The following is a 20006-nucleotide window of genomic DNA, read 5'->3' as shown; positions in this document are numbered from 1 at the left end:
TGAAGTTTCTAAGACAAAGTTACTTCAAAATGTATAATGAAAATAGGTGCTTTTATTTTTTTTGTCTGCATTACTATTTGTCTTTCTATAGAATGAGTAGCAATTATATCAGCAGACTTGTCTTGGACTTGTAAAGGATAGAAAAGCAAAAAAATGTATTTTATATGTGTCAATTTTATTCACATTTTTTCCCTTTCCGCATTATTTTGGACAATGTATATCTTTAAATGTTTTCTATACCAGATACTTTATTTTTCCAATTATTAACTAAAAGTAATTCTATTATTTGTCTTTTTCGTTACGAGTTAAGTTATACTAACAAAAATATAGTCTAATAATTTAATTATAGAAAAGCCAACCATCTGTATAACTTCTTCTACTCAAGAAGACTGCAAAAGTGAAGTGAGTTCAAACATCTACATGTTAAACGAAAATGTCACTATGACTTGTACGGCTAGGGGCTATCCAATACCTAATATTACATGGATAGAAGAAATAAACTCTAAAACAAGAAAGGTAAATGGTTTTAATAAAGCACAGAAGCACAAAAAAAGCATACTACTACATTAATTATATTAAAATTTATTTGTTTTTTTGGATTTTTTTATATACATATGAAGTTGTATACTTTTTTTTAAAATTCTTTCTTTCCTGTATTTTTATAAACTTTAAAATATGAAATAAAAGGGTCTAACTATAAAAAAGTCTTTGTGATACACGGGGTGTCTGCGAAAGGTTGGAAAATTTCGAAACTGAAGATAGCACAGAGCAAAATGTGTGAATTGACCCAAAAATACCATAAAGCTCGGTACAGGAAGCTTTTCCAGTGTGATAAAAAACGGCTCTGTTACTTTTTATGGATAAACTTGTAGAGGGCGTCAGTTACAGCACTATTTCGGTAAAACAACTGACAGGAAAATCTTATTTTTTCGTTTTTCCACAACAAAAAAGGTCCACTTGTTAGAAATGTCTAAAGTTATTAGATATTTCATTTGTTATTAAAAGTTTGAATACATTATTTCTACCATGATGATAAAACATATGTATAATATAATAACCAACTCGCTTGGGATAATATCTGAGTAGTGTTGCTATGGTTTCTAACAATAATAAATGAGGATCGTAACAAAACTAATAAAAGAAAATACTAACTACAAAAAATGCTCAAAGTGAGCAGTACCTTGCCAGTTACACTCTCGAGCTGGACGAACTAATCCTTGCTGCACCCTTCAAGGCATTTAGATGTTATTTTTCATGTACTATTATGGTGGAAAATATTTTATCGAAGATCACCTTCAGTTTCCACTGTCGTAACGTAAACGCGTCGTTTGCCCATTTCGTCTAGGTGGTAACTCAGCGGGTCCTATTAAATATTGTGCAATTATTCCTGCCTGATTTTTGTCTGCATAAATATGAAGATTATGCGAGTTAATCGGCTCATCCCTTCGAAATCTTTCTTCGTCTGAAAAAAATATTAACGAAGTAAATCCATTGTCGTAGTTAAGCTTCCTTAAGAGCCACGTACAAAATTCCACCCTCGCGGGGTAATCATTCGCGATTAAACCATATACTTTTTGCAAGTGGTATGGATGGAGCAATTACTCTTGAAAAATTGTATTCACTGTACATTGGGAAACTTAACATTTTCGAGCTACCTTCCTAACGCCAACTGTAGGATTTTTAACGACAGCATCTAAAACATTTTCTTTAACTTCAGTTATACATATAGTTCTGGGAGCTCTGCTATGTCATATATGGATACCTAAAATCCTACCTAAAATCCAAACCGACTTTACTACTGAAAACTTGACTCAAAATAAGGCCATAAGCATTTTTTTCCAGTTTCTCGTAACTGCAGATCGAAACGTTAGTAAACCTTTCAATTAGGTATATGTTAGGAAATCTGTCAGGGTATGATCTGCGTGCTTTTAAAGCATTATATCTTCCCAATCCGTATATTAAATGCATATCAGAAGATTCAACAAACGTATACTTTATGATTTTAATATTAATATCTATGATATTATTATTAATATTATTCTAAATTACGACAACACATAGAATCAGATATTACCCAAAGCATAGGTCGATTATTATGTTATAAAAATGTTTTATCATCATGGTACACATAACGCATTTGAAATTTTAAAGACAAATAACTCAAAAACTTTCTTTAGACTTCTGACAGGTGAACCTTTTTTATAGCAGAAATACAAGAAAATATACATAATAATCAGTAAATTATTATATACAGAGTAGCACAAAAAACTTATGATAAGTTTTTTACCGAAGTAGTGCAAGCGCCCTCTAGAAGTTTGGCCATATAAAAAACGGATTCTTGTTTCTCAAACTAAAAAACCAGTAACCAGTTTCGAAATTTTTCAACCTTTTACAGACACCCTGTATAAGATCCAACCAAAGTTCTAAAATTCAATTGCAAATCAATGGTGTTAGTGTCACCTACACCTACCATATAGGATGGTTCTCTGGGAACTACATCTATGGATTGTAAAAAAACTATGAATAAAAAAAAATAAAATTTTGTAACATAAGAGTCATTAAAGTCATTAAATTACACAACTAAAAAATTTTGACAGTTCTGGCGTTTTCGATAATTTTGAAAAGCAGGATGTACACCGTCAGGACGAAATAAAACCAACTAGGTGTATTTCGGTGAAAAATCAAAATATATTGGCTAAGCGCTTTCAATATATATTGTAAATGTCCCGACCGTTTTGGCTTTATTCTCTATATCTTTTGACAAGGCTGCTCTAATGATGGTTTATTTGTAAAACCGAAAGCGCTTAGCCAATATATTTTGATTTCTAGTTGGTTTTATTTTTGATTACGCCGAAAGTTAATTTGAACTTCATTATTTCAAAAGGAATACCCTTTATATATTATTATATCCTTGATTCTACAGAATCTAAATACTTTTATGTATAATGTCCTATATCTAAGTGTGGGGGTGAGAGCAATAAATTTATGAGAGGAAAAGAATAATAAAAATGAACATACTGTTGGGCTGTTGATTCCTTTCTTCTATATACTTGATTTGCCCGTCACTCCCGTTACCGGCCGGTATTTTCGATAACTTTGGCAAGGTTTTACTGGATTATGCATTAAACCTTTATCATTATCTTTTCTTGGGGTTCATAATGTATCACCATTTTTATTTAAAGGTATTTGGTTTACTGTTTCTCAAAACCGAATTATTGTGAATTGTCTGTGTTGTTTATGATAGAATAATACATTTTTACTATATAAACCCTTGCTAATTACAAACTTTCATAAAATCATCTATATTTTGATTATTATAGATGGTTGTACCTATTAATGTGGAAACATTGTACATGGAAAGAAAGTAAGAGTCATCATAGTAAAAATAGAAAGAAAATAAAAGTGTTTTTAACTGAATTTGTTAAGTAAATACAAGCAAAGATTTAAATGAAGAGCATCATTTTCATGATATTAGAATTTATAAGATTCAAGTTTAAGTTTAGATTTATAAAATTCAAGATTATCAGAATAATAAAACAAATATTTTAAAGTGCATGCATCTATTCCAAGTTAATTGAAACTTGGTCTCATTTTAGGTGAGGATTACTTTCTTTCATAAATTTTAACGAAATTCGTTATAACGAAAGTACAAGAAAAATCACAGATCTAACGCAACTATCTCAAATTCTTAGCTATACAATATGTATGTAACTTTCTATTTTCTATTTTTAACATAATCGTAACATATCCTCCACAGAACATCCCCCTTTAGAAATGAAAGTGAATGGAACGTGTCAGTTGCTTTAAGTTGTCCGCTCGATCGAAAGATGGCGCGGCACGTCATCGATTTGCCGTACATTACAGAAGCTGTTTTGTTTCATTCATTCTCCGATAGATAGAGGAACTATATGTTTTATTATGGGTTTTCCCGATTTGCTTTCGGTTCTGGGTGCAGTTTTATTAATCCAATAAAAAAAAATATGTGAATAAATTATTTTATTGGATTAATAAAACTTCCTAAGGTATCGTAGGTGGTAATTCAAAAGCATTTTAATTAAATATTATGTCAATGAAAAAACACCAATATTCTTGCTAGTTATACAATTAATTATGTTCAGTACTATAAAAGAATAATAATTAGAAAATCTGGCTACATCCATGTACGTTTATGTTACATATTATACAGATTCTGAAATATGCCACCTCATCACACCTTTAATGAATCACCTAGTATAGTTCAGTTCAGAGATCTATTAGAATCTTTGATGTGCCGTGAATAGTCCGTGTGCCGGTGTTGCTTGTATTGTCACATGACATGCATGTTTAAATCGCAAAATTTTATGTGAAAAGAGTCATAAAGTAATATTCTAAGCGATATTTAATCATTCCATTAAATAAATAAATGTTTTAAGCATTTTTTGAGAATTTATACATTTGATTCGTAAAATTTGACTACATGCGCCCACGTACTATTTTGTTAGACGTCTGACCTCAGTCACAGCCACTCAAGCGTGAAAAGTTGCACAGGTCTGGCCTTAAAATGTATTTGTATTTAAGACTTTATTATTCGGGATTTTTGGGTTTAGTTTTATTAAGTTAGAAATTGAAGATAGTTGAAAGCAAGATAATAATTAATTTAACTATAAGATTTAAGTACGTAAAATGAGTTTAACCAAAAATTTTAATTTAATACGTTTATAAGTTTAGTTTTTAGCGCCGTCAGTGGGGTGTTTATAACAAGTGATGAGAGAATGTTGAGATTTATTTTTACTTGGTGGTGATTATTAATGGGGATTTTGGCTGCCATATTCAATGTCCTTTATTATTGTTTTTTTTTAAATTAATACATACATATTATGATATATTATTATAATATTTCACTCATGAAAACCCCCATCTCTATATTTAGTACCAACTTCTTTTAATAAAAAGTAATTATGTAGTCAGAAAAGTGGAAGTATATTTTTTAAAATAAACTTTTACATTAAAAATCATCTAGCTGTCTATATCTTATGCGTGTAAAAGACACAAGTTTTACTTATAAAAAAAATACAAACTTTACATCCTAAATGTAATATTTATTAATTTGTTTGCCTCATATTTAGTTATTGTGCATATTAGGAGAGATTAGATGAAAATTAACAAAAATAAATGCTTATACTAAAAACTAAAAAGCTTATACAAAACACTACATTTATAAGTATACTGGATCCTTAAACTACAGTGAGGATACCAAATACTTTTATAAATTTAACCACTCATTTGAATCTGGTCCAAAGAGTTAATACCATTTTCTAAATTCAATTTTTTTGCCTTTGTTCTTTAGCAGTTTCTTCCATTAAGAAAGGAAACAGTTTCTCTGTTGCCGCTATGGATTCCAACTTCATATCGCACATCAACATATGGATACTAAAGCATTACATTATATATACTGTCGCTGAAGGACAAACAGGGGCAGTAAGCTGAAAAAAACAAAACTTTAAACTTGTTTAATTAATGAAAATATGTTTTTTTTACTAGGGCAATAACGACTTTTTCCCAGAGAATGGAAATCATACATCAATCATAAATGTATCATACCATGTTTCGGCTAAATAATATATGGATCTTTCTTCCTCCCAAAATTTTTTAATTTTCTTCAAATATTCTATACACCAGCTGACAATTCCATTACAGCAGCTCTTTTGTTAACCATCTTAAGCTTAAATCCAAGTTTTATCAGGTATCTCCGCAATTGAATTGTTTCTCTACAACTGGCACAACTAAAATTTGTCAGAGTGACCAACATCGAAAGGACACAATCACGCAAAATGGCGGCCCTCTAGTAGTGGTCATTTACTTTTTATTGAATTAGCAGTCCAGATATATTTATTAAGTTTGTGTTCTAAGCTTACAGCAATAAAATCATGTCGAAATTTTAGTTTGTAAATTAAAAACGAATGTTTGCAAAATAGATTGGATAAGCTCCAACATAAACATAAACAAAACAAACCAACCTCACTTTGTTATAAAAAAAGTTAAATGTTAAACTCCCAAAATATTTAAATATTTTTTTTTCTATCATTAGTAATAAATATTTAAATCGATTTAAGATAGTTGGAAACTTCTACAAATAAAAGTTTTTTGGTAAAAAATGGTTGAATTGTTAGATGCCATAAATTATAAAGGGCTATAACTCCCAAAGGATTTGAATAAAACTTTTTTCTATATAATAGTTAAAAAATGTGGAAATCGATTTTAGATGGTTAAAAAAATTATTAAAATCTGTTGGGAATTTTATGAAATACGTGCATTATATCGATTGAATAACAGCGAGCGCGGACTATAAATAGGTTGCTGGCAACGGACATATGCTGCGTTCTCGATTTGGTCGCTAAATATCGTTGCGTTGGAGGCTAGCTTCACACATCTATTAAATTCGACAAAATCGATAGAAGCAAGCGTAAAAATAAATAGGCACATAAATAATTATCTTTGGTAAAACCGGAACCACGTGAAAGTTCCTAACCTAGATGGAAGCCAGCCTGAACAGCTGGACAGCTCCAGCTGAACAGGAGGGAAGCCAATAATAACAAACCACAAAATGCAATTTGTAGCGGATCAAAAAACTAAATAGGTCTAAGTGGAATCGAATAAGAAATACTTTCACTTTAACCAATTTTCGGTAACATTGTAAACGACTTTCCGCGAACAATTTTTGTTTATGCAGTAGGGATCGTGCGAATTCATAAATTAAACACGTAAGAAGTAAAAAACGTAGCAAAATTCATGCTGTCTCTCTTTCTGAATATTTCTCACTGAAATCTCTGTTATATATCAAACAAAAATTAATTGTCAGCTCAGCTGTCAATATCAATATTTATTCTTTATTCTACTAGCTTACCCTTTTGAATGGTTATATTGGCGATCATTTACGTAAAAAGTATAACGTAGGAAATTGAACCATTTGTTGCGTCTTACTTCTTACAGCTTACTTATTACAATTTAATAATACAATTTATGAACCAGACTTAAATGGTTTCTATTTCATCTATTTTCGCGCAATTTAAAAGGAATTTCTTAGGCTCGATTGTACAATCCGGTATCGGTGCGAATACGGTTCTAGTCGGGTAAAAAAAAACAACATGAATGCTGAAGAAGAGTTCTATTTAAGTGAAAGATTTTTGCTGTCCCTTTTTGGACCAAAAAAGATATGAGTAAACGAAATATTTGAACACCACCACTAAAACGAATATTTTCAACTTTTTGAAAAATTAAAGAACCAGTCACGACATTTTTTTAAGGATTACCGGATGACTTACGATTACACACTCTTATGTATTGAGCGCAGTAGAAGAGAAAATAACAAGACAATTTCACCTTAGAGAATGTAATTTTCATCTGAAAAGATAACAGTAACATTAAGGTAGGCACCTATGTACTTATATTTTATTATATCTACTAACTAAGACAACGTAAATTTAAGTGATACTTGGTAGTCTCTGATATAAACTGCTACAATGTAACCTACTTCTTACGATGCCGGATTTTCCATTATATAAGCTTTGGTGCCAGATCTTGGTAGATTAGTGTAGCACCGGCACCGGATTGATTTTGTTTCACAATTTTCTAATATTCCTGATGAAATGTGTCGCGAAGTTCTTTCCGCTTTGACCTTCAGTTGAAGGAAATAAAAAAGAACAAACATACAAAAATAATGGGTGCTATTTGTTATTTAAAAGTTGCATTATATAGACATTATGAAAGTGAATTTGAATTTTATTTTCTAGCTTATTATATTTGACTGTCTCATAGTACGATAAAAAAAATAATATACGAAATCTGTATAGCTATATGGAATAAATTACAACAGCACTTATCATCGCCTCTAAAGTTTTTCTAAATTGCATCGGTTGTATTAATGGATCACAATCGTATTAACTGTCCAAAAAAGTCAGGTAATCTAGTTTATAATTACAAACAATACTTTTCTGTAGTGCTACAAGGAGTAGCCGATGCAAATTATAAATTTTTCTGCATTGCTGTGGGCGATTATGGAAAGCAAATCGATGGTGGAACTTTTGCATCTTTAATATTATGGCAGCAGTTATAGACCAGATTTTTATTACCAGAAGAAAAGAAACTTTCAAATTCTGATTTGATGCTACCTTGTGTTTTATTTGGAGATAATGCGTGCCTGTTAAAGTCATATTTATTGTAATCATTTTCTAAGCAAAACCTATTACTTAAAAAAGAAATATTTAACTATATACTGTCACGATGCCGCAGATTTATAGAAAGCTCAATAATTTCATCAAATTAAAGGCTACTAAACAAACCAATAAAATGTCATCCTGATAAAGTCGATTTAATTGTGAAAACCATTTGCTTTTATATGATATTATTATAGACAGAGAAGGTATCGGCCAATCTAAGCTCTCACATTCTCGCCAAGATAACTGCAAAACGCGTGGAAACAATATATCTACTAAGAAATCATATGATGTACGAGAAACTTTTAAAAGATATTTTAATAGTGAACTAGGTGCCATACCTCAACAATATATTAACATATAAGCCATACCTACATATTTTATATACAGGGTTATGTTTTATAAATAATGGTAAATATTTTCACAGCAGATTTCTATTGAAAAAAAGGGGTTAATTAAATTTTCCTAGTTTGAAAGTCAAAGACAACCAAGATACAGAGTCATAAACTGAATGTATTTTTTTTTTAATTTTGGTCATAAATTTAGCATTTATTCTTCGTTTTTAACAAAATTTGGACAATGTTTTTTGTTTCATATGGCAAATTGTAAAATTAAATTTTTTTAAATTATATCATATAAGGCACCAGCAATAATATTTTAATTTTTTTTTAATTCTCTATCTTTTTTAGGCTTAGCATAATTAATTTTTTTATTTGAAAGATCCATTGTGCAAACAGTTTTGAATCTACTTCAAAAATCTCGCTATGATTAACCCATTTCAAGATATTTTCATTTAAAGTTTTCAATACGATCAAAATAAAATTGGTTTTAAAATGTTCCTACTTCAAGTCAAAAATATTTGTTAAGTAGACTGTGCTTGACGTGATGAATTATTTTAAATGTCAGTGACACTCCCAGGGTTTATGTTCTTTTCAGTTACTTTGATAAATGGGTATGAAGAATGAAAATCACATAATAAGACACGTAAATTTAACCCATTGGATTTGTGCTTATTGCATATTTTAGGGATATATAAAATTAAATATTTACGAAAATACAATAATTACAAGAGTAAAAATATCAACTGCTGCTGAAGATTCGGCGATTTTTCAGTTGCAGAATTTTAAGATGTATTGAGACAAATAGCGATGTATCATTTACAAAAAATTTGACAAATATTTATAATTTTAATTTTTAATTTATTTCTTGTATCTCATCATTCATTCGAAGTGTAATAAAGCTATTTAAATAGTTGAATGAATGCCATTTTTGTTGAGTGCATTGAAAACTTGTAAAATGTAAAAATCTCGAAAATCTCGTATTTTTTAAAAAATACCCTATTAAGCAAAACTGTTTGCGCAAAACATATTTTAAATTAAAAATTAAAGAATTTAAGATTTTTTATATAAAAAGAAAAGCATATTCCAAACGAACAATAAACGCTAAATTTATGGCCAACATTCAAAAAAAATTACATACAAAGTTTATCACACCGTCTGTATCTTGGTTGTCATTGAATTTCTGAAAAATTTGACTTGACCTAATTTTTTTTCAAAAGGAATTTGCTGTTAAAATATTTACTAGTATTTACCAGACACTCTGTATATAGTGTGTTAAGTAAACGAGCTATTTTTTTTGTACCGGGTGACCCAGTAAGACTGTCCCTCGGCCATATCTCAAGAACCGTTTGGCGTATAGACTTAGGGGTAAAAAAAATTATTAGGTAATAAATCAGTCATAAAGAATCGCTGGAAAATATTTCCAAGTTCTAAACATGACCACCAGAGGGCGTAACGGCCATCTTAAATTTTTATTTTCTTTAAATTTCGCAACTTAATTTTTTTTTTAAATAACCAGTTTATCTACAATTTTTGTAAAAATTCAGGTATTTTAAAAATAAAGTTGGTGGTAGGATTTTAATTGTTTTTGCAATAACCTGATTTAAGTTCTTAACGGTTTGACTGATTTTAACAATATTGTATCGTTGAAAAAACAATCCTTGGGCAATATAAATCGACAAAAATATAGTTAATTTATTCGAATCCTTCTCTTTCAGAAAGCTAGCTTTGACAATATGACCCAAAATTCTAAAAAAAATCAATAGAATGAGATGACTTTTACTTTATGAAAAAGTAGCCAATTACCATCCAAAAAAGTCACTAAAAATTGTTTTGTAAAATCTCATTCCTAACCTCAAATATTGGGAAAATAAGATTATTGGATCTTGAAGGGGAAGGTACAGTAAATTTCCTAAAACTACAAGTAAAAAAATTTTTCACCCTTAAGTCATAGTACGAACGATTCCCGAGATATGGCCGAGGAAAAATCTTATTGAGTCACCAGGGAATATTTGTCCACTTTTTAATGTTTGTTCAATCTGTAAGTAAAAAAAAATTATAAATATGATTTAACAAATATTTAAATTTAAGAAACAATTGTACTATAAAATAAAAAATAAATTAGCAGATTTCTGTTTATTACAGTCAAAATTTGACAATAGCGTTAATGTCACATTATCTTATATATTTTTAAGTTCGATATAAAATCCTGGCACGATTATTAAACCAAAGGAGGGAAAAAGTAAACTCAAACTTCAAGTCTCATAAATCAGCGTTTATTAAAGGTTACTCGTTTCGCCGCATTAGGGCATCATCAGACCTAAATAAAATTATCAAAATTAAATGATACGAAACAGAACGCTAATTAACAGAAAAGACATACGTATCGAAATACTTAAATAATTACATTAATACTTAATTATTACTTATTAAATACTTTGTTAATTAGCATTGTGTTGCGTATCATTTAATTTTGATAATTTTATTTAGGTCTGATGATGCCCTAATGCGGCGAAACGCGTAACCTTTAATAGACGCTGATTTATGAGACTTGGACTTTGAGTCTACTTTTTCCCTCCTTTGGTCATATACTCAAGTCTCTTTGAGAGTAATGGATGATTATTTTGAATTACGATTATTAAAGATATCCCTTAAATAGAGATGCATACGACTCAAGATTTTATATCGACCGAAATCTGAAAGTCTTAATATCTGAAAGTCTTAAAAAACATATAGATATTATATAGAGAGTGCTTTTTATTTTTGGTCCTACAATATTTTTCTATCAAAAAAAATAGCATTTCACAATCCATATTAAATATTTTATGCTAAATACAAAGAAAAATAGGCCGGAATCCTTGCCGTTCGCTCGTACTTACTCGAAAAAACGACATCCGTTTTAATTTTTAGCGATAACTAACAACTTTTGCGGCTAATTCGCTTCTACTACAACCACGTGCAGTTATTTTAGTGTGGTTGTTGCCTTCGCACCAAATCGCTCGAAGAATTTTGTTCGCGCGGAGTCGATGCACTGTAGCCGTAGCCTTAAACTCCCCTCCTAATCTACATAATTAACCTCCCATCCAAGCCTAAACTGGCAGCTGCGTCCGCGTGCACTCGAGATTTATCGGAAAGTAATTTTGAGTATTTATGCTACAGTGCAAATAATGGCTGACGTTGGTTATAGCCAAACTTTACTTCCACAGACCAGGTCGTTGGTGGCTATGACAACGGGCAGAGTAGTGCATTTGATGCGGTCTCTGCGTCTGAAATACAAGTAGTTGTTTATTTTCGTTGCGGATCTCGTGTCGTCGTGTCGGTTGGATATATTTGTTGATGTTAAATATAAATAATATCAATAATGAATACTGTTAAATATATTTTAGAAAATAGGCCACTGCCCTTTAAAGAAAAAGTCGAAATTAAAAAGTTAGGTCGTCCTACGCCCGATTTACAAATAAAATCAACGGTAGTTTGCAAGAAAAGAGAATTTAATCGTTATTTTAATCGGAAAAATACGTACGATCGATTTTTATGGCTGTGTGGTTGTCCAGAAACAAATAAACTTTTTTGCTTTATATGTTTACTAAGCAGTGATCTTAAGCCTTCGCGCTGGGTTCAGTGTGGAGTTAATGATTTAAGACATTTAAACGAGAGAGCCACAAAACATGCTAACAGTGTTACTCATCTAAACCATTCGTTGGATTTCAACCTACCATCCGACGTAGATATACCGAAACAACTAGACAGTGCTTATGTCACCAGCATCAGAATGCACAATGAAAAAGTGGATAAAAATAGACATATTTTACGTAGACTTATAACCTGTATTAAGTTTTGCGGTGCCTTCGAACTCGCCTTACGCGGTCATGATGAACGAGTTGACTCTCAGCATCCAGGCATTTTTCGGGATTTAGTTGACTTTGCATCTGAGATAGATTCGGCTTTTAGTGCGCATTTAGGTATTGAAGGTACGGTTTTCAAGGGAACTTTAGAAACGATTCAAAATGAATTGTTGGATGCCATGTTGGACGTGTGTAAACGTGAAATTCAAGAACAAATAAAAAAGGCAAGTTTTCTAGCAGTAGAAGTAGACGAAACGACTGACTCATCTAATCAACAGCAACTCGTCATAATTTTTAGGTATGTTTTTGAAGACAAAATTTATGAAAGATTTTGGGGCTATATTTACTTAGAAGGCCATAATGCAGAAAATATGTCTAAAGCTATTTTAAATGAAATAAATAATTTCAAAGTACCTGCTGAAAAACTTATAGCCCAAAGCTATAATGGAGCTTCCATGATGAGCGCTGGTACTGGAAGTGTTCAGGCAATCATAAGGCAAACATATCCTAACGCTTATTTTATTCATTGTTATGCCCACCAGTTCAATTTAATTTTGGAAAAGGCAGCGTCTTCTCATAAAAAGTTAAAGATATTTTTTGCCGATATTCAATCTTTTGCAACCTTTTTTTCTCAGTCAGCCAAGAGACAAACTAGTTTAGATGATGTTGCAAACAAAAGGCTTCCTAGAGCAGTTCCAACAAGATGGGATTTTAAGTCGCAAACTATTAATTCTATATATGTAAACCGAGAGTTGTTACTCGAATGTTTGGAAAAAATTATAGAAGAGAGTAATGATGGAAAAACAATATCATCGGCTAACGGACTTATACGTAGTTTAAATTTCTGTGATTTTAATTTCTTTTTAGAAGCCCTTCATCATATTAGTCCAGAAGTCGAAATTTTTTTTAATGAAGTTCAGTCAAGAAATGCAGATAGTGCATTTATCCATAAGTGTATAAAACATTTTGAAAAGGAGATACTGGAAATTCGAAATCATAAAATTGACTTATTATTTCAACAAGCTCAGAATGAAAATAAAGAACAAATGCATAAACGACAACGTATTGAATTGCCTGAATCTGATAGAGCAATTTTAAAAGAATACTGCGACATTTTGATTTCCCAAATAAAAGATAGATTCAAATTTACCGGACATTTAGCAGCAGCTTCACTTTTTTTTTCATATATGTTTCAATGCTACAAAATAATTTTTCCTCAAGACATTTTTGAAGAGACAATTAGAGCTTATCCATTTCTTAATAGTGAAAAATTAAAGTCTGAACTTACGGTTATATACAATAGAAATGATATGTGTGGTAATGGGGACAGCAATGATATTCTTCCGTTTTTTTTATTTGTAATAAAAAATAATTTAAAAGAATGTTTTTCTGAAAGCTACAAAATATTAGAAATTATTTGTACTACGCCAATGACAACTAGTGAATGTGAAAGATGTTTTTCGACTCTAAAAAAAATTAAGTGTTTTTTAAAAAGTTCGATTGCTCAGGATAGACTCAATACTCTGGCTATGGTTTCAATAGAAAAAAAACTTGTACAAAATATTTCAGATTTTGACAATAAAGTGATTGAAGTATTTGCTGCGTCAGAAAATAGAAGTAGAGATTTTAAATATAAATAAACAATCTGACATGATTTTGTAGTTTTTGTTTATACACTTTGTTCCTTAACACTCTTTATTTCTATTCTACAAATGAATTCCATTTGGTGCAAAGCCAGAGGATCCGGATGTGCCAAATATGTTGATTTTCGGTCAACAATTTGAGCGCGGAATCTACAATTTTTTTATCCTCGGGTGGAATAATAATTATTTCTTCCTACCCCACAGAGCCGTCACCTAGAAACAGCCCCAAAATTTAAAAATATGTTACTATAATGATTATACAAAATTACACAAGCCGCTAAGCATTTTATGAATGAAATCGGTCATATTATATTTACAACTGCGTTTTATTTTTTTAATTCCTTATTGATACCCCGTAACGGCAGGTTGGATTGCCAGACAATAAACGTAATTTTTTATATAAAATTCAAAATAATAAAAATCATTTGACTTAGATATGGGACATTATCCAGAAAATGTGTTAAGTTGTTCACGTTGATGTCTACTCTCGGTAAAACCGGAAACGAAAAATCTATCCAAATATTTTAGGTGTGTTCTCCAAAGAGCCAACTTTCTGAAGAAGTGTAGTAAAATAAACATAAAATAGTTAACAAATGCTTAGTCTAAATAGATAATTTTTCTAAGATAAAATAATCTCTCATTTTTAGCTATGGAGTCTTAGGTCTGTAAAGTGAAACTCCAAAAGTATTAATTGAATTTTTGAGAAAATATCTACCAAAATTTCTAAATCCTAGGAATATCATGTAGGATCCACTATTTCTTTTTATGAAATAATATGTTTAAATATTTTCTTACTTGTTGGAGTTACATTTATTATTCTTTAGTACATTTTAATCTATAGTTTTTGTACAATTAGATTATATTTATTTATATTGTTAGATACGAGGGCATTACTTTACCGTTAAACGGTACCTTGCCGAATCTTATGTAAATATAGATACCTCCCATGGTGGTAAAATTTACTGCCTTGCCCAAAATAGTGAAGGTTCTTCTGAATTATCATTTGAATATCATATATCAGGTAAGACATTTAATTTTGTAATATTAAATATAACACTGATTTTTTAATTTTAAATATTTTTAGATGTGATGAACGGCTTTGATATTACTCAAATTACAAATGCTACCTATGTAAGTAAGGTTAATAAAACTACAAAAGTATTGGCTGCTGAACAGGAAACATTTTCATTTATGTGTTCAGTATCTCCTAAAAGATCTAACGATATTCAACTTTTTTTCAATGATACAACTTTAAATAAAGGTAAGATATAGATAAAGTTTGTTTAAAATCTGTACCTATGTTCTTATTACATGCCTTCAACTACAAGAAATATCCGCAGTGAAAGGTTTATAAATGTATTTTTTATTTCAGAGCTTGTAACTGAGGAAGTTGACACATTATCTAAGAAAAAGATGGTAATTATAAAAAAGGCGAAAAAATCAGACACGGGTCTCTACAGTTGCAGGATTAAAACCTTAAATAATAACTATGAGTACATAAACTTTACTTTGGAAGTTGCAGGTAACAAACTCTTTAGATTTATTTCTTATTATATGTAATAATACATAAAAAAATAAAATCTCTATCTTGTATGTTCAATTATTTAACAGAAGAAGATATACTTATTCGCATATTTAATAAAATTATTAACATAAATCTTTAAAGATTCCTTTTATTCTATTTAATTCAATCTAAGTAAAATACATCTTAAATATAAAATTTTATTTTGAACACGCGTCGAGAGTAAAATAAGGAGTTTTGGTTAATGATAAAACTGTTTTTTGATTTGAGTGTCACACCAAAGGTTCTAACCATAGGATATGTCTTTTTTTGTATGGAAATATTTCAGCAATTTAAATAATAAAAAGATCAACATTCGTCTGACTACAGCAATACAAACCTTTTTTAAATTTTAGCACGCCAGAAGCCAAAGTGGACAAGCACAAATATAAAAGAAGATATTTTAATAGATTTGGTTCAAAGTACTAAGTTGTACTGCTTTGCAGTCGGCTTACCGAAGCCTATTGTAACTTGGTATAAGGTGAGTTTTAAAACAATTTAAAGTTTACCTGGTATAAATTGTTATATGTTCTTTACAAGAACATATAACAGGTGACAATTAAAAAAACTTAAAATGGCTATATATTAGAAGTAAAAAATTGAATAACGCTGAAAACAGGTTCTATAAAACAAATGGCGAACAAAAATAAGCATATTATCTCACCCTTATCTGCAACCCCTTGAACAGATGCATCCTTAAAATTTTAAATATAAACGGAAGTCGAGTGATATATCATCTTGAAGCTCTAGAAAAACTATTTTATGCTGGAGTTGCTCTAGTGACTCAGGTTGCATTGTAAAAACCATAGACTTTAGGTGATCCCATAAAAAAAATTCAAGAGCTGTTAGGTCCGGGGATACAGAAGGCCATTTAATAGGACCTCTTCTTCCAATCTACTGGTTAAGATAATGATCATCTAACCATTGCCTAACGAGAACTACATAATGAGGAGGTGCTCCATCCTGTTGGAATGCTAGTAAGCGTTCCTCTAAAAATAAGCTTCTGTGTACATCCCTCTGATTTTCTAATTTCCGCACTATTACTGATTTGATACACCTCTGTAGCACTTAAGCGTAGTACATGTCGCCATTTAAATTTCCTGGTATAAATATTGGACCAATAGTACCATCTGCTAATACACGAGCCTAAACATTAATTTTTTGGGGTACTGGGTATGCTCTTCTCTAAATACGTGTGAGTTCTCGTCAATTTAGTAACGACTTTTGCTTATTAGCATGCCCATTTAAATATAAGATACACTCATCGCTAAAGCAAATTATCTATCTGTAATTAATGAACAAAACTGAATTGTTCTGTCCGGGTCGTTGTCACCAAGTTCTTGCAGTATTTTCAGTTTATAGGGATCAAACTCATGTAATTTAAGTACGAAAAAGGTACTTAATTGATTTACGAGATAATATAGTTGCTACAGCTGCATGACGAATTTGATAATTTTGAATTCATTGAAAACTGACCCAAAATTCTAATTTGCACTGTTTCGTCGACTAACCTCGGTTAATTTCTGTTTTTATTCGTGCCAGAACCAGTTTCTTCAAATTTGGCTGCTAGCTGGTGATTACTACTACTCCGGATTTACATTTTGACCTGGATGCATTTCGTTAAAAGGCTCTTCTTAAGAAACATTCAGTCTGGAAAACATAAATGAAAATAATGTCTTCACGTTAAGCTATCCTGTTCTCCATTGTTAAAGATAAGAAGTGCTGCTTTTCATTTAAACTGAACCGAAAGTCAACTGTGGGTAAAATAATAACATTAGTACAGTTACTTTTAAAGTAAAGTCTGTGATAATAAAATGCGAATATTTATAAACAACGTTTTTTTTCGGTAAAAAAAAACTATAGCAAATAAACAAACACAAAATACCTACAGATTTGACATTTTAGCATTCTTAAGAGTGTATTGGAAGCCATGCTTGTGAACATCTATTTTAATATTTAAAAAAAAATCAAAAAAAATTTTTTCATTTATGGTAGTAGCATTTTTCAAGAGCTTCAAGATTTTTGGCATGTATGTCACTCTGTCCAAGAAGTTGTAGACAAAGCTGAGATAATATTCTTGTTTTTGTTCCCCCTTCATTTTATAGAAACTATTTTCAGCGTTTTTTATGTACATTTTCATTCCTAATATATTCAAATTCAAAACAAATTTATTCATCATGAAGGTAAATAAATAATCATATACAGAATTGTAGCATAATAATATACATATGTTGTACAACTTACCAAATACATGATAAATAGGACCATGCCTCGATTATAGAGTGTGTTGAAATATAGAGAGTTTACACAGGTTCATCATAAGATAGTGTGGGATAGCCCGTCAAAAACCTTAAAAGTAAAAAAAAAAGATTGTCTTAATTAATCGAGACATGCATGTGTTGAGTATCATATTTAAGTGAGGCGAAGCAGGCGGGGGTTCTAGATGTGCAGGAAAGGTAAATTAATTAATATTTATAACAATAATAACTAGACGGCAATAGAAGATCGAGCGGCTCAGCTCTTTTAATTTTTATTATAGATTAAGTATTGTTTTTTGAGAATCAAGCAGTTTATTTCGAATATATTTTCTAAATGCAGTAAACGGAAAACTTTTGCAATTAGCCGGAAGTCTATTCCAAAGTTGAGAGGCGACAAAAACAAAAGATTTTTGAAAATTTGCTCTTCTATGTTGTGGTATTTTAAATAAATTTATAAATTTACTGTTATGCTCATGAAGAAAATTTGTAAAATTGTTAGCTAAATATAATGGCCCCTTTTCAAAAAGATTTTTGAAAATTTGCTGTTCTATGTTGTCGTATTTTAAATAAATTTATAAATTTACTGTTATGCTCATGAAGAAAATTTGTAAAATTGTTAGCTAAATATAATGTGGTAAATATAATGTAAATATAACCTCCCGGTTTTTATAACTTTATACACGAAAGAATACATGTGATATTTTCTACGATTTTTCATATTTAGAATTAAGTTATTGTTTAAATAAGGAGAAATGTGACTTTTAAATGGAATTTTGTAAGAAAAACGTATACCACAATTCTGAAGTTTTTGTATTGAGTAAGCGGAGTCTTCAGTTAATGAATCCGAATATATCACATTACAATAATCAAATAAGGTTAAAACAGGTGTGTTACATAAAAAATATTTAGTTTTAGGAGGTAAATGATTTTTTAAGCCGTAAAGTTTTCTTAAGCGCATGTATGCAATTTTGAGCTTATTCTTTATATGTGTTTGAAATGAGATACCGCTATCAAGGTATACTCCTAAGTTTTTGACCTCTCGTACTACCGGTAGCTGCTCATTACGAATCTTTGCATTTAAAGTTGTTGCTGCATTAAGGCCGTTCTTTCCACCACCAAGAAAAATTACACATGATTTAGACGAATTTAATTTCAAATTATGGTCGCAGGAAAAGTTATCTATATTTTTTAAATCCTTATTAAATTGTTCTTCTATTATGGGTAGAGTTTCACGTGAAAATGAAGTATACAGCTGGGAATCGTCAGCATATTGTTGTAACATTGAGTACTTTATGCAGGATTTCATATCTGCAACATACAATGAAAAAAGCAACGGCACCAAAATAGAACCCTGGGGAACACCGGTAGATACAGGATAATAACTTGATTTTTCAGTTGTAGAAGCCTTGTTTATTACTACGCAATTCGCTCTATTATTAAGATATGACTTAAAAATCAATCGCGTTATTCGAAAAACCAAAATAATAAAGCTTTGCTAATAACATTTCGTGGTTTAAAGTATCTAAAGCTCTACTAAAATCCAATAATCCAAGACATGTTATTTCCTTTTTTTCCTCATTTATCCTACAGTTATTAAGAAGGTACTAGACTACTACTAGACTCGTGGTAGTGCTAAAGTTCTTTCTAAAACCCGATTGGCAGTCCGGGATAATATTATAAAAATCAACAAAGCTGCATATTTGTTGGTGCACGAACCTTTCTAAAATTTTGGATACCAGAGGCAGTATATTAATGGGTCTAAGGTCTTTAAACCCTTTTGGATCAGCTACCTTTGCTAGAGGTTTCAAAATAGCTTTTTTCCAAATTGTAGGATAAAAATTTTCTAATAAGCAGCTATTTCAAATATTTAATAATGGTTTTGTAAGATATGGTAGGTACATTTCTAGATCTTTTAAGCCTATGGAGTCTTCACCTATTGCGTTACAATATATTGTTTTAATGATTTTAATTAATGTTGGCTCATCCAATTGTTTAAAATTTAGGTCAGACATTGTGTTAAAATGCCTGTTAGCTTTATAAAAATTAAGTTTTTCATTTGAAGTTGTATCAGCTATAGTATTTAAACCTAAAAAATAGTTCCTAAGAGCAGTTGTATTTAAAAACTTGTCTGGTAAGCCAGAATTGCTCTGGCTTAATTTCCTTGCAGCA

At 30.4% G+C, this 20006-nt stretch overlaps 1 protein-coding gene across 1 annotated transcript in view; it reads left to right on the top strand.

Moving 5' to 3' along the window:
* LOC126735787 (vascular endothelial growth factor receptor 1-like) overlaps positions 1-20006 on the top strand; it is a 58113-nt gene that overhangs the window by 21913 nt on the left and 16194 nt on the right. Inside the window, exons 10-14 of the mRNA XM_050439894.1 lie at positions 350-516; positions 14898-15039; positions 15103-15279; positions 15391-15540; positions 15936-16060. Coding sequence (XP_050295851.1) covers positions 350-516; positions 14898-15039; positions 15103-15279; positions 15391-15540; positions 15936-16060 — 761 coding nt within the window. The remainder of the gene's footprint in view (positions 1-349; positions 517-14897; positions 15040-15102; positions 15280-15390; positions 15541-15935; positions 16061-20006) is intronic.

Source organism: Anthonomus grandis, chromosome 4 (genome assembly GCF_022605725.1).
Source record: "Anthonomus grandis grandis chromosome 4, icAntGran1.3, whole genome shotgun sequence".
NCBI lineage: Eukaryota > Metazoa > Arthropoda > Insecta > Coleoptera > Curculionidae > Anthonomus > Anthonomus grandis.
This window is presented reverse-complemented; position numbering and strand designations above follow the sequence as displayed.